The sequence below is a fragment of the Ochotona princeps genome, chromosome 17 (genome assembly GCF_030435755.1).
Source record: "Ochotona princeps isolate mOchPri1 chromosome 17, mOchPri1.hap1, whole genome shotgun sequence".
NCBI classification, from domain to species: domain Eukaryota; kingdom Metazoa; phylum Chordata; class Mammalia; order Lagomorpha; family Ochotonidae; genus Ochotona; species Ochotona princeps.
In genome coordinates, this window is record NC_080848.1 from 1,527,677 (window position 1) to 1,542,894 (window position 15,218).

General features: G+C 65.1%; 1 protein-coding gene across 1 annotated transcript; it reads right to left on the bottom strand.

The window, feature by feature from the left end:
* Positions 1–1,081: 1,081 nt before the first annotated feature.
* ENPP7 (ectonucleotide pyrophosphatase/phosphodiesterase 7) lies at positions 1,082–4,119 on the bottom strand. Its single transcript, XM_004593026.3, has 5 exons — positions 3,852–4,119; positions 3,103–3,248; positions 1,895–2,521; positions 1,469–1,688; positions 1,082–1,155 (listed from the first exon to the last, which is right to left on the bottom strand). The coding sequence occupies exons 1-5, from the start codon at positions 4,117–4,119 to the stop codon at positions 1,082–1,084; spliced, it is 1,335 nt and encodes a 444-aa protein (XP_004593083.2).
* Positions 4,120–15,218: the final 11,099 nt, after the last annotated feature.

Sequence of the window (15,218 nt, forward strand, 5' to 3'; positions counted from 1 at the left end):
CCGCGGCTCTCCTTCCTGGGGCTGACAGCTGGCTCAGGCCCAGGGCTGCACTTGAGCCCGGGCCTTCTGCTTGGGCCATGCTGCCTGCACAGGCTTCCCTGGGCCCCGGGCCAGGACGGCCAGGCCTCACCTGGCACTCGCTGAGGGGCGGGGGTCAGAGCACAGGCGCCTTTGGGGGTGCAGGGCCAGGCGCCCAGCGGCTCCAGGTGGACTCCCGCCGGGATGGATGCCAGCTCGTGGCCTGGACTCCGGCTTTGCTCCCGCGCGCCGCCGTGTGGCCGCGGGCGGCAGTGCGCTCCGCGGCTGGGGCAGGTTTTGTTCCTGGGAAGGGGACCCCCAGGTGGGGTGGCACATCTGGAGCCTACATCTGGGCGGGTGTCTCCCGCCAGCACCTCTGGAGGCCCTGGAGGCCTGGGCCACTCGAGGGTGTGGACTCCACATGTGTCCACGGCCTGACTATCCCGTTCCCAGCCCCAGTATCTTCCCTCCTGGAATCTGCCTCTTGTCCCCCTCCCCTACCCAAATGCACAACCTCACCCCTGAGGCAGCCCCCGCTCCACCCCCAACCCCTGGGCTCAGACCCCACGGGGCTGTGGCATGCACTGGCCCTGGCCCTGCACTAACGTTGTCCGTCTTCTCTGTCTTTTGCAAGCCCTGTCCTGTCCACTGCATGTCCCCAGCCCAGAGTGGAGCCTGCTCGCGGATGTTCAGCAGGGATGAGTGACCACTGTGACTTTGCAGCATGGAGGAGCCCAGGAGCCAGGCCCACAGGTGGCTGGAACCAGCCTGGCTCGGCACGGAGGCCATCCCAGCCCAGCCCCGCACAGAGCGGCTGGGAGTGCTGAGCCCATGGGGGGCCGGGTGGGCTGGCAGCTTTGGTGGCTTGGCTGTGTGGTGGGCATTGGGCATGGGAATGAGGCAGATGTTGCCCTCTGCCCTCCGCACCCTGTCTCCGCCCTCCTCCCTCCGCCCTCCATCCTCTTCCTTCTGCCCTCTGCCCTCTGCCCTCCGCCCCCGTCTCTGCCCTCTGCCCTCTGCCCTCCACCCCGGCCTCTGACCTTGAACAGGGACGGGGGTGGCATCAGGCGACCTTGGCCAGCAGCATGATCCCCAGCAGGCCCATCACTGAGGGTGGCCAGCGGCTCAGAGTCGCCCCTAGGGAAGGAGAGAAGGGCCCGTGCTGCCCCAGCTGCCCACCAGGACCCTGTGCCCCTGCCCGGCTTCCTTTCCATTGGTTCCTTGGCTGTACCGGACCCTGGCTAGGAGGTGGGTTGGGCTGGGAGAGGCTGGGGAAGGTGCCAGACAGCAGTCCCTCCAGGAGGGGGCTGGGTCCTGCTGCCCTGGGGCACTCACCTGCGGGGTGTGGCTGCTTCTTGAAACCAGGGACGGGGCTAGGGCAGGCAGACCCACCCGGGGCTCTGGCGCACCAGTGTGGGACTGAGGGTGTGGGAGGGGCACCTTGGCTCACCTGACCGCAGCAGGGGCCGCAGGACAGCTGGGTCCCCGTCATTGGCCTCGGGCTCGATGCCCAGCAGCTGGCACATGAGCTCATATACGTGCACGCTCTCAAAGGGCTCTACCTCTAGGCCCTCCTTGAAGCTGGGGCCCACGGCCCGGAAGATGGTCTTCATGTCCATGTCCCCGTTGTCGAAGCCGTGTTCCCCGTTGTTGAACTGGACACTGTATCTCTGTTGGCAGGGGACAGAGGGGGTTCCAAATCCATGCTGTGAGCCACGTCTGCCCCCTGCTCCAGTGCTAGCTGGTCTCCTCAGGTCACCCGCGTGGCCAGACACGTGTGCGTACATGCACACCCAGCTGCGTTGCAGGGGATGGCTGTATCCCTTGTGGGACTGGGGACGCAGAAGGAATCCTATTCCCACAACAGGTGACTCACCCCATGGATGACGTAGCCGGGGTCACTGTACATGAGCAGGGGCGTGATCCTGGGGTGGCCGGCATAGTGGAAGGAGCTGGGGAACTCTTCCTTGCGGTAGACGTGCAGCCGGGGGTGCGCGCCCCGCAGGGCGGCATACACTTGCTCCAGGCGACCCTCTTTGGGCAGCAGCATCCCATTGGGGCCGTAGTCCAGGAGTTCAAAGTCAACATCCTGGAAGGTAAAGTTGGGGAGCTTGTGCAGCTCCACCAGGTCAGGGGCTGTCTTCTGCACACTGCTCATGCCGTGGTCGGAGGTGACGATGAGGTCCAGGCTGTCCGAGAGGTTGTGGTGCGCGATGCTGTCCCGGAGGTAGCCCACGGTGCGGTCAACCTGCTCCACCATGGCCTGCCTCTGTGGGGACTCGGGACCGTACCTGTGACCCGTGGTGTCTGGCTCCCCGAAGTAGAGCGTGACGAGGTGCAGGTCGTGCTGCGTGAACCACGTCATCACTGTGTCCACGTTGGCACGCCACTCACTCTCATTCCCGTAGTTGTGCAGGGCACCCTCCTTGCGGCTCAGTGTCACGGCCACCCCTTGGTACGTGACGTTGCCGCCGGGGTAGAAGAAGGAGCCGGTCCGTAGGCCCTAGCGGAGTAAGGCGGTGTCACTGCCCGCCAGATCTGTCGCCTCCCACCCCAGGCCTTGCTCTCCCATAATTTCAGAATTCAGGCAGGGCCACAGCGGAGCTCTCCCTGTCCTGGTGGCTCTCGGTCCCCGCCTGGGATGGGCGGGTGTCTCTTTCGCTGCCCGTCCCATCCAGCTTTCACCCTGTCCCCTGTCTCTCATGACACAAACCCATGCTGAGTTCACACCTTTATCTGGCTACCCAGCACCCAGAGGTCCTCCACTCTGGCTCACTGCACCCTGGAGGGTCATGTTGGGTACACTTGGCTCACCCCGGGGCACTGCAGACTGGGCGGGGAACTCCAGGGTGACGGAGCAGCTCAGCTCCTGTTCATTCTTGGCCCCTTGGAGCCCAGCCATCCTCCTGTGGACAGCGCCAGGGTCCCCTCCGAGAAGACACAGCCCTGCACCTTGGTCCTGGGCTCCAGGGAGGGGCTGGAGGGGGGCGGTGTCCACGGGCAGGGCCCCAGCAGCCCTCATCCTCTGCACTCCCCACCCCACCCCTGCCGTGGACCCGCCAGGTGTTCCGTGCATGGCTGTACCTGCCTCTGGGCGGTGACCCAGATGGGCACGCTGCCATTGTCCCACCAGCTCTGGATGCCCAGTGTGGTGTAATAGGGCAGCTTCAGCCGGCTGCTGGTGTTATAGAACATGTTGTGTACCACTCCGTGGTTCTCCACATACTTCCCTGCAGGGAGGGGCACGGGAGGTGGGCTGCCATGGTGAGTCTCTGAATGCCGGGCCCCTCTGTGGGAGCCAGCCCCCACATGCTCAATGCGCCTCCAGCCCCAAGTACCACATCCACAGCCACGGGCTCACAATCCACAGACGCATGTCCGAACCTGAGCTGCAGCCTCCTCCACGCCCACGAGAGACCGGGAGGGGCCGCGCGGCTCCGGGGTGAAGCTCCCCGAGGAACGCCGGCCCTACTGCCCGTGGCATCCGAGGCCCCGTGGGAAGCAAGGGTTGACTTTGGCACGGGAAACGTGCAGCACACACGAGGGTCTGAGGCCGGGAGGAGAGTGATGGGGAGCGTCACACCTGTGTGTGAGGATGGCCTGTGGCGCGAGTGTGACCGGACGGCGTCTGCTCTGGCTGCCCCCGTGGGGGCCTGGTGCACCTGCGTGGGGGCTCCCCCGGCCTGGCTTGCTGCACCTGAGTGGGGGCTCCCCCGGCCTGGCTTGCTGCACCTGCGTGGGGGCTCCCCCGGCCTGGCTTGCTGCAGCGACCCTGACTCGGATCAAAGGCCTCTCGCGGGGGTGCCCAGGTGGCGCTGCGTGGCCCGACTCACCGGTGACCAGGGTGAAGTGGCAGGGGCTGGTGAGCGTGATGAAGGCAGGAGTCATGTAACGTGCCTTCACGCCGTCGCGGGCCATGGCGTCCAGATTGGGGGTGTCCACGTCCTGGTCGTAGTCCCAGCGGAAGCCATCGAAGGACACGAGCAGCAACTTGCTCCGGGGGCTGTGAGCACTGCGCTGCATGTGGACGGGCGCCCCAGGGCAGCAGGGGACCAGGATGGCGGCCAGGGCCCCTGCGAGGAGGACCGCCGAGGGCTTCATGCTGGGCTCCCCAGTCGACCAGGTGCACTGAGCTGGCTCGTGCCCAGGGTGCGGCCAAAGTCCAGGGCATCTAGCTCTGCAGGGGGAGGCTCCACTGGTGTCCGTGCTACCCTTGCCCCGGGCCTTGCAAGGTGGGGGAACTGGTCCTCCACAGCCCTCCAGGCCCTGCTCACTATGACGGTGCGGGGTGGGGGCACCAGGAGTCCCCTTCCAGCCTGTGGTTGGGGGAGGCCTGAGGGGGGGGCCATGACTGCCCGGCTGAGGGCCACCTTGTCCCCAGAGGATCCAGCCTGGACACCTGCTGTCCCACTGTGTTGGGGCACTTGGGAGGCAGTGAGCTCTGTAGTCCCTCCTTGGGGGCATGGAAGCTCGGGGGATGCAGAGGGGAGGCCCTGGGCACGGTGTGCATGGGTGGCACGGGCGGAGGGGAGGCCCCGGGCAAAGTGGGCATGGGTGGAGGGGAGGCCCCAGGCACAGGTGGAGGGGAGACCCCGGGCATGGAGGGTGTGGGTGGAGGGGAGGCCCCGGGCACAGTGGGCACAGTTGGAGGGGAGACCCCGGGCACGGTGGGCACGGGCAGAGGGGAGGTCGCCCATGTCTGAGCGCCCACATGGTACCGCCAGCTGGGGTTATGGCCGTGGGAGCCACAGCTGCTGGGGGTTGGGTGGGAGCTGCAGGTTCTGCTAGGGGAGGTGTTGGTGGTTGTATGAAACACCTGGGAGCTGCCAGTGTTAACATTCCGAGCCACGCACTTGCCACCTGCCACCACACCTCCCTGGGCCTCCCGACACCACTGGGACGGGCTCAGGGTGATTCCTAATACCTCCTGGGGCCGGGGCCAAGCCTGGGGGCCTGGGGGCCTGCCACCTAGGGCAGTAGGCAGGGCCAGTGGGCCGCTTGGTGGGCGAGATAGGGGCTTCATTCCTTCAATGTTGGAGCCTCCATACGGGACCCCCAGGATGGACGAAGGAGGGGTCAGCAGGGGTTGAAAGTGCGCTGGGGCAGCTGGGGCCTGGGCCATGGTGGGGGTCCAGTCATCTCTTCTTCCATGGCAAGATGGCTTCCAAGGAGAATGACTACATCTCCCAGCATCCCATGCAGTGAGCTTTGGCCATGTGGCCACGTGTGGCCAATGGGGACAAACGCCTCGTGTCATGTGACAGCTGCCTGCCTTTAGAATCTGGCTCCTGCGGTGGTAAGGGTGAGTGGGAGGTGGCTGGTCCCCCAGCTGTCCTGGACGGCTCGGCTTCGAGGGGGCCTGCGGTGTGGTCTGGGCAGGCTGTGGGCGGCCCCTGCACCTGCTTCCCGCCTACACCCCACCTGTGGCTTGAGCTGCGACCACTCAAAGCCTGGGCGGTGGACGCAGGGTTGGCTGCGTCCTTCCCCGCCTCTCCCTGGCCTCAGCCCTCCATGGGCTCGCCTTGCGGTCTCGCAGGGTCTCCTCTCCTCTCTGCACCCTGCGAGGAGCTCTTGGTTTTGTGTCACGCCGAGTTGCCTTGGGTCCAAGTCTTGTCCTGTTATCTTTGCTGGACTCTGCTACCCATGTGGACTCCAGGGGTGCCTGGATCGCTGGCCGGGAATTTTCCAGAAGGGCTTGTCCTGTCCTGGGAGGTTGATGTCCACAGGCCCTCTTCCCCCGCCCCGCTCGCCCCAGGGGAGGGAGTGGGCTGCGCCTGACCAGAGGCCTGGACTGTGGTCCATCTGGGGTTCCCGCCCCCACCCTCAGCATTGGCGGCCTTTAGGGAGGGCTGGGGGCAGGGCAAGCAGGTGCTAAGGATTTTTCTGGAAGCATGTGGCCTCGGTTATTCCTGGATCTTCCTGGACCCTCCCCTGGGCGGGGGCCTTTTACAGCCCCAGGGTGTCTGGCCGTGGCCTGGTACGAGAGGGGACACTGGAGCACAGATAAGGGGCCACCTTTGGCCACACCGGGCTGATAAGGGACAGCGGCCCAGGTGCCTCTGCTGGTTCATCCTCAGCTGGGGACAGCGCCTGCCGCGAGGGCGGGCGGCCACCTTCACGGGGCGCCACCTCCACGGGGCACCACCTCCACAGGGCGCCTGGCCGTCCTCCACAGGGTCTCTCAGGGCACTGGTGCTGGGATCAAGCTGGGCTGCAGGATCGCTGGGGAGCAGTGGGGCTGGGATGCTGAGCTGCCCCAGAGTCGCCTCCTGTGCTGTGGTGCCAGGGTCTCACTGGGCCTCCTGTTTCGGCCTCGCGGTCACTTGGTCCACCCTGTTAGCATTTATCAGCTCCTGCCGTGGGCAGCCATGGAAGGAGCTGTACCCTCGCTGTGACAGCCCCCTCTGACCCCTGCTCCTCTTGCAAGGACCCTTGGGACCCACAAGGCCACCTCCTCGTCAGGTTCCCCAGCCCCTGGCAGCCCCTGCCCCACACCCCCTCCATGGTAGGCACGGCAGCCACAGGTTTTGGGGGTGGCATGGCTTGGTGTGGAGCTGGGGGAGCCCTGCGGCGTGTCTATGTTGCGCTCAGACCCTCACAGTGATGAAGAGGCTGAGTAAGGACAGGGACACTGTGGTCCTGCTCAAGCCCGCTCCCTGGAGGGGAGGCCACTGGCCCACGCGCCCACGGGGACCTGACCCACAGAGAGGCAATGGCAGGGGCTTTGTCCCCCATGGGTGGGGCGGTACCCAGGAGGTGCACCTGCCACGGAGGACATCGTGGGTTCAGGAGGTCACAGCCCAGGCTGCTCTGCTGCCTCGCTGCCTTCCAGGTAAAGGAAGACAGGATGCCAGTCCCGAGGACTGGGGAAGGGGACCGGGTGGAGGCGCTGGGTCACCAGAGGCTGCGAGGTGGTGTTATCTTCCTGGTGCAGCCCTGCAGGCCAAGGACTGGCCTTCCCACAGGCCCTTGCAGCTGCAGGTTGATGAGTGGAGGGCGTCCTGGGGTCTTTGTTCGCGCCCTGTAGCTGGGCCGGCTCTGCAAGGAGAGAGTCAGCTCAGCTGGGGTGAGGCTTGGCCTTCCGCAGGCTCGCACATGGCCACCAGGTGGCGCTGCCCAGCTGCAAATCCTCCGGCTTCGAACCTGGGCAGTGCAGAGTGGGGGGACCCAGGCGGTCAGGGTGCTCTAACACTTTGCCTCCGCTTGTCCCCAGCTGCGATGCATGCCCCCAGTATTTCCGGTCATCTGGGAAGAGAGTGAGAGGGTTGGGGTCCTGGTCCTGCCCAGGGGAGGACAGGGCACCCCCTTTTCTGCACAGATCTCCGCTCACCCCACACTCTAAGGGTGCCTTTGCCAACATGTACCTCAGCCTGGGGTCTGCCCAGGACCCTGGGATATGCTCCCGACCTTGGCTTCTGAACGCACATCCTGTGAGCTCGGGGCCAATGCCAGGGCCTGGGGGTGGAGCCGGCCTGCTGGAATTCCACGGGGATGTGGCTGCCCCCTGGACTGTGAACACTGGGGTCCCCAGAGGGTCAGGGAGGGGCCTGAATGAGGACAGTGCGTCCAGGCTTCTGCAGCAGGGACCGCGGGGCCACTCAGGCTGAGAAGGGAGGCAGCTCTCAGATGCCCGCAGCCTCTCCCCCTGCCCCTCGCTCCGCCTGCCTGCACGGCCTGGCCACCTCAGGGCTGCCCACCTGGCTGTCCCCTGCCTGGCCCAGTGCCTGCAGCCTCTTTCCTGTATGTGCTGGAGGCTGCCAGGCCTGGGTTCCGGTGCTGCTCCCCTGACAGACTGCCCAGCCTGGTACATCCCCTCCCTGGGGTCCTGGCGGAGCTGGGCAGAGGGCCTGGCAAGGCTGGCAGATGGTGGGCGGGGGGGTGGCTGCTGCCCAGCCAGACGGACCGACTGTTGGGACAGATGGCGGCCGGGCAGGCGTCCGGAGCCTGCCATCTGCCCTGGTCCCTGGGGGCAGTAATGTCATCCGCTCGTGCTGAGAGGAGGTGGTGACCCAGGCCTGCTGGTGGCAGCCCTGTGGGCCCTCCCTGTGCCGGGGCCTAGGACCGGCTGGCCCTGCCTGGTGGATTCCCGGCGCCTGGCACGTGGCCTGTGCTCACCACACCGGAAGGGCTCTGGGGGCCTCAGGCATACCAGAACAGAGCTGTCCGGCTCTCAGACAGGAGGGGCGGGTCCTGCTCGGTCCTCGAGGGACTGTGGGCGCAGGGCCTCCAGCAGCTGGCCAGTACTGGGAGGGGAGCTGGGACCGGAGCTGCTTCTCGGGGAGGGTTGCAGGGGGGCAGATGCCAATCGCAGGGCTGTGGGCTTGCAGGCACCCTCCTCCTTTGCGTTCTTATCTCCGGGTCCTCTTTGGGGTTCAAGTACTCCAGCTCCCCATCTTCTCTGGACTCCCCAGGCTGCCTGAGGCCCCTCCGCTGCAGGAGGGAGCCTGAGGGACTGTACCTGTCCCTGGAAACAGCTCCTGAAGGCCATGGAAGGTGGGGGTGGAGTGCTGCCCCCGGTGTCCGGAGCCATCCCTCCGAGGGTCCCTGATCCCTCTTTCGGGTCCTGGCTCTGGGTGCAGAGAGAGAACAGGAAGTACCCCTGGCCTGCAGTGCCCACCTGTGCCTGGCCACAGAGCTCACCCATGCCCTGAGTAGCTGCGTCCTTCTGGCTGCTGCCCTTGGCTTTCATCCCAGGGTCACCCGGGCGTGCCCTGCTTGTCTGCCCTCCTGGCCCCTCTGTCCGCAGGGTGCTCGGTGTCCAGCAGACCCCTGTCCCGAGGGTTGTCTCTGCACCTGGACTCCGTGGGTCCCCGGGAGGGGCATGCCTAGGCAGTGGGTGGAGACTAGCCGGGCCTCCTATGCCATCTGGGAGGTCAGCTGTGGCCCCTGTGACAGCCCAGAGCCAGCTTGTGTCTCCCTGTGGCTGGCAGGACTCAAGGACGCACGCCAGCTCCTGCTGCTTCCTGGTTGTGCAGAAAGCCAGACCTGAAGCAGGGAGGTGAGACTCAACCCAGGCATGATGTGGGGTCCCAAGTGGGGTCCTGACAGCTATGCCCAACACCAGCCCCTCCAATGAGACTTTTTAAAAAGATGACTTATTTATTTATTTGAAAGTGTCAGGGGTGGGGAAAGAGCTCTTCCAGCCACTGGTCCCCTTCCCAAACATCCACAACAAGCAGAACTGAGCCAATCCGATGTCAGGAGCCAAGAGCGTCCTCCAGGTCCTCCATGTCCTTGGGCCATCTTTCGCTGCTTTCCCAGGCGTATGAGCAGGGAGCTCGAGTGGATGGTCCCCATGACTGAGTGGCAGGTATCCATGTGGGGTCGGGGAGGCACTATTCCTTCCTCAGGGACCCCAAGCAGAAGCCCGGCAGCCCTGCCCTTCTCTGGTGGCTCAGGCTGGGGTTGGTCCCAGGGGCCCTGCACGGTCAGGAGGGAAGGGTGGGATTGGAGACGAGCCAGCCCGGGCCAGGGGCCGCCTCGATCTGTGGCAGCGCCCGCCCTGCAGCCGACCCTGGCGCGAGCCACGTGTGAAGGCCGTCTTGTTTCCTTTGCTGGCAGGCCTCTTCCTTGCTGTTGCTTCTCAATTTCCTGCATGGTCTGAAGAAGCCGGTGAGTGTCCTCTGAGCCCCGGGCCAGTGGCCTCCAGCCGCCAGCCTCTGCTGCACCGGGTCGGGTGGGGGGGCGCCTGCCCCAGCCAGGTGGCTGTTCCCCTGGAGGCCGGGCCTGGCCCAGGGTGCCCGCTCCGCCTGCAGGATGGAAAACACATTTCCCGTTAAAAGGCAAATCTTTATTTCAAAAGGTTGAATAGGATGCAACTTAAATAAAGCTTTCCAGCTGGTTAAATTTAGGGCGAGGGAACAGGCCCAGTCCCAGAATACTGCCTGGCCACGTGCCCGCCGCACAGCCTGCCGGCAGGGACTTGGCTGCTGACGGCATGCCGCCGGCCCCTCCGGGCTTCTCTCTGCGATGCCTGCTGGCCCAAGAGGCGAGTCATGCTGCCTTCACCGGGCTCACTGGCCTGGAGTGGCCTGCCCCCCTCCACATGCCAGCACGTGTGTGTGCAGGTGTGGGTACAGATGTGTGCACCTGCAGGTGTTTGCATGGGCATGCGTGTTGGGATGTGAGCACACACGTGTGCATGTACGGACATACAGACACACGCACACATGTGCACGTGTTGGTGCGTGCATTAACACGTACACCACACATGTTGGTATGTACACACATACACGTTTGGTATAGGCACACACGTGTGTACACACACCTCCTTATGTGGAGCCATGGGTGGTGCTGGAGAATTCGTGTTGGTGAGTCTCACGGCCCCGAGTCTCGGGGTGAACAGAGGAGGGACCTGCTGGGGCGTGGGCAATGTGAGCCCTCAGAGTGTCCACAGGGGCGGGACTTGGTGTGGCCTCGGCCTGCGTGTGGCCCTGTTCCCTGTCATCCCTTCCCCGCCCCCTCAGGCTGGTGAGCAGCTGGCCTGGGGGACCAGCCAACTGCAGCTAAGCACACACAGGTCCCACCCGAGCTTGGGGGCTCCTCCTCCCACCACGGCGAGTCTTCTGCCTCTACTTCCCCTTCAGCATCCCAGGCTGGACGCTGCGGCCACTGGCCCAGCTCCCTACCCCTCAGCCCTGGCGGCCATGTTCGCTCAGCTGCATTTGGCTGAGTCCAGCTCAGGGGGGCTCCTCCGGCATGCCACGGCCGTGCCCAGCATTGACCAAGCCTGCAGGCTGAGAGGATGGGGTGCTGGTCCTGCCCCGTGCGGGTGTCCCCCATGAAATGGAGGGAAACAGCCTGACAGGGTTGGAGTCACTGAGCAGGGCACCGCCGAGGGCTGGCCTCTGCAGCTCTCCCAGCCAGGTGTCCCACGTGAGCAGCAGGAGCTGTGGGCAGTCCCTCAGGCTGTGAGGTGGCGTTGCCCTGGGAGTCCACCATGGACCCTCTGGCCCCTGCATCTGTTGTGCTCGGACCTCCCACCCTCGTCTTTTGTGCCTCTCCTTGCTCTCCCTGCTCTGCCCTGGGTGGGCCGCCCCTCACGAGGTGGGGCCGTGCTGTGCCCCCGGGTGCACATGGGCAGGTTCTTCTGGAGCTTGTGCCGAGTCAGGGAGCAGGGCCGGCCGGTTATAGGGAGCCTGTGGCCGCGTCTGATGGGTCCTGGTGCCGCGTTCTCGCCGCTGCGGCGGGGAAGGGCTGGCCCTGTCGCAGCCCCTGGGCTCTGCCGCCAGAAGCGGCTTTCAGGGTGGCTATAGTTCAGCTACGTGTGGGTGCCAACGAGCGCAGCACCGCCCGGGTCCCCACAGGGCACACACCTGTCTTCACCCATCCTCACCTGTCCTTGCGCAATGGCCCCGGGTCCCCGCAGGACACACACCTGTCCTTGCGCGATGGCCCGAGTCCCTGCCAGGCACACGCCTGTCCTTGCGTGATGGCCCGGGTCCCCACAGGGCACATGGCTGTCCTCACCTGTCCTCACGTGATGGCCCCGGGTCCCTGCCGGGCACACGCCTGTCCTCGCGTGATGGCCCGGGTCCCCACAGGGCACACGCCTGTCCTCGCGTGATGGCCCGGGTCCCCACAGGGCACATGCCTGTCCTCACCTGTCCTCACGCGATGGCCCCGGGTCCCTGCCGGGCACACGCCTGTCTTCGCGTGATGGCCCGGGTCCCCGCAGGGCACACGCCTGTCCTCGCGTGATGGCCCGGGTCCCCGCAGGGCACACGCCTGTCCTCGCGCGATGGCCCGGGTCCCCGCAGGGCACACGCCTGTCCTCGCGCGATGGCCCGGGTCCCCGCAGGGCACACGCCTGTCCTCGCGCGATGGCCCGGGTCCCCGCAGGGCACACGCCTGTCCTCGCGCGATGGCCCGGGTCCCCGCAGGGCACACGCCTGTCCTCGCGCGATGGCCCGGGTCCCCGCAGGGCACACGCCTGTCCTCGCGCGATGGCCCGGGTCCCCGCAGGGCACACGCCTGTCCTCGCGCGATGGCCCGGGTCCCCGCAGGGCACACGCCTGTCCTCGCGCGATGGCCCGGGTCCCCGCAGGGCACACGCCTGTCCTCGCGTGATGGCCCGGGTCCCCGCAGGGCACACGCCTGTCCTCGCGTGATGGCCCGGGTCCCCGCAGGGCACACGCCTGTCCTCGCCCTGAGTTCACTCTGTGTCCATTCCTATGATCTTGTTCCTTTTGTTCTATAAGGATTTCTCAAAGATTGGAAGAATTGACAGAGAGAGAGGGGATTTTTCCATCCACTGGCTTACTCTCAAAGCGGCCACAACAGCCAGAGCTGGGCCAGATAGGAGCCAGGAGCCAGGCGCTGGGGTGCAAGCACTTGGGCCGTCTTCTGCTGCTTTTCCAGGCCATTAGCAGGAAGTGGGATGGGGCTGGTGGCTGGGAGCCGCCTTTGCTTGCAGGCCAGGAGCACAGATGCAACAGCAGAGCCTTCCTTTGAAGGGAGCAGGAAGGTTCTGGAAGGGCCCCGATTCTCCGTACTGTTAGCACACTCAGGGGCTACAGCACGTGGGGCATGCATTGGCATGTGTGTGCACGGCTGTGGGCGTCTGTGCCCTAGCGTTCCAGGGACCGACCCTGTGGGAGGGACATCTCACCTTGTCATCTCCGCTTTTCAGGAGGGGAGCCAAGCTGGGGGGGAGGGGCCTTGCTTCTCCTTAAGGCACTAGTCACTCTGTTGCGGTGTGAGAGAGAGTTACAGACGCACAGATCCACCTGCTGGTTCACCCCCCAAATAGCCACAATGGTCGGGTCTGGGGCCAGGCTGACGCCAGGAGCCTGGAACTCCTTCTGGCTCTCCCACATGGGGTGCAGGGGTCCAAGGCCTCTTCCGCTGCTTTCCCGGGTGCGTAGCGGGGAGCTGGAAGGGAAGCAGAGCGGCCTGGACTCAATCCTGCACCCATATCGGATGCCAGTATCCTGAGTGAGAGCTCCCCCTGCTGGCGCCCCCACGCTGCTGCAGTTGTGCAGACCCAAGGCAAAATTTCCTGTTGGGAGGATGAGGGAGTGGCCGGGTGGGTGGGCTGGCTGGGGGGCCCTGTGAACTGGCACGATGCTCCGGCACTTTGCACCTCGGTGCTGTGTGCAGGAGTTCTGCGGCTTGCCCCACGTGGCAGCGGTGCCACCTGCCCTGGGGTGGGGGTGCCAGGGCTTCCCCTGCCTCACAGAAGCATCTCTCCGAGCCTCCTGGATCTTGGGTTTGTGGCTCTGGTGTCCCCTGCGTGCGTCTGGGGACGTTGTGGCGTCCTCTCTGCCTCTTGACACCCGCTCCTCCCTGAGTGATGGTCCAAGGTTCTCACTGCCCCTCCCCACTGACAGTGCACACACAGCTCTCCGTGGGAGGCTCCGAATCACCGGTTGCACCAGGTTCATGCCAGCACTGCCCCTTGCCCGGGAGACTGGTGGGGGTGGGGTCTAGGCGCATGAGTCTCCAGTAGGTGCCATGCGAAGGGTTTCTACTCATGGATACAGCCAGATCAGTGCCAGCTGAGGGAGGTGTGGGCAGGGTGGCGAAACACAAGACCCAGGTGACCGGGTCAGGATGCCCACGGCTCAGAAGTGCCTTGCCAGAGCGAAGCCTTCTGCAGAGGCCTGGGGGGTACAGGGTGGGGCGGGGGACCAGCCTTGATGCGGGAGGACCTCGCAGTGGAGACAGAATGCGGGGAAGGAGGCCCCTTGGCAGCACCTGGGGATATGGCGCCCGTCGTGGTCAGCCACCCGGGATCCCCCACTGACTCTGGCCCGTGGGAACTCCCAGGGAGGGTCGCGCCCACAGGGGGCTCCGCTCCTGGGGAGGCAGAATCCCCACTTTCTGCCGAGTCCATCCCCAAGGTTAATCATTAGCCTAATTAGCAGCTAATCAATGTTTAATTAAAATCCAGCTATGAGTTACAGGAAGTGCGTGGCGGCTGGGGGATTGAGTGTGGCTGGCGTCTCGTGCGTGGCTGGAGGCTGAGCTCCATCCGGGCACCTGGGCTGGGGCAGTGGAGGGCAGGAGGGCAGACGGGCTCTTGGGGCCCCGAGCTCAGGCCAGCTCCCCGGGGCCCCCCACTCCCTCCATGAAGCGCGTCCCGCGGGCTGCCAAAGTGCTGCTGACCCCTACTAAGACACAGACCTCGCACGCGTGTTAGGATTCACGCCACACCTGTTGCCCCGAGCGTAAAGGTCGCAGCTGGAGGGAATTTTGTTTATTTTTTAAAGGTATAATTAAAAAATGATTTATTTACTTTTATTGGAAAGTCAGAATTATAGAGAAAAAGAGAGAGGGGGAGCCGCAAGGGCCGGAGCTGCGCCGATCCGAAGCCGGGAACCAGGAACCCCTTCCAGGTCTCCCACGCAGGTGCAGTGTCCCAAGGTTTTGGACCGTCCTCAACTGCTTTCCCAGGCCACAAGCAGGGAGCTGGATGGGAAGCGGGGCCGCCGGGGTTAGAACCAGCGCCCATATGGGATCCTGGGGCGTGTGCAAGGCAAGGACTTTAACCACTATGCTATCGCGTAAGACCCTGTTGTCATGTTAGTTTATCCACTCACCTGATAGAAATGGAGGGTCAGAGTGCCACATGTGCTGGTCCGCCCCCCACATGCCCGCAGCAACTGGGCTGGCCCAGGCCAGAGGTGGGAACTCTGTCTGGCTCTCCCAGGTGGGTGGCAGGGCTGAGCACAGGACCCAGCATCTGTTGCCTCCCAGGGTCCAGTGGGTGGCAAGCAGGTGCCTGAGATCGAACCCAGGCACTCAGGTATGTGACGTGTGTTCCCACTGCGCTGAGGAGCACTCCTGTCCGCCCCTGTCCACTCCTGTCCGCTCCTGTCCGCTCCTGTCCACTCCTGTCCACTCCTGTCCGCCCCTGTCCACTCCTGTCCGCTCCTGTCCGCCCCTGTCCACTCCTGTCCGCTCCTGTCCGCCCCTGTCCGCTCCTGGCCGCTCCTGGCCGCTCCTGGCCGCCCCTGGCCGGTTTTGGGATTAAAGGGTGATGACTTTGTTCCGATTGCAACAGATTGAAACAGGCTGTTTCCTTTCACTTGGCTCTCACGATGGTCCCCTGTATGCTTCAAGAACGCCACAAGGCTGACTTCCCCAGGTCCCCCGCACCGCGTCTTCCCACTGGTCGCATCTCTGCTTGCCCCCTCCAGATGCCATGATTGGGCGCCTGGCACTGCCCAGTGCCGTGCTCAGCTCTTCAGGTTGCT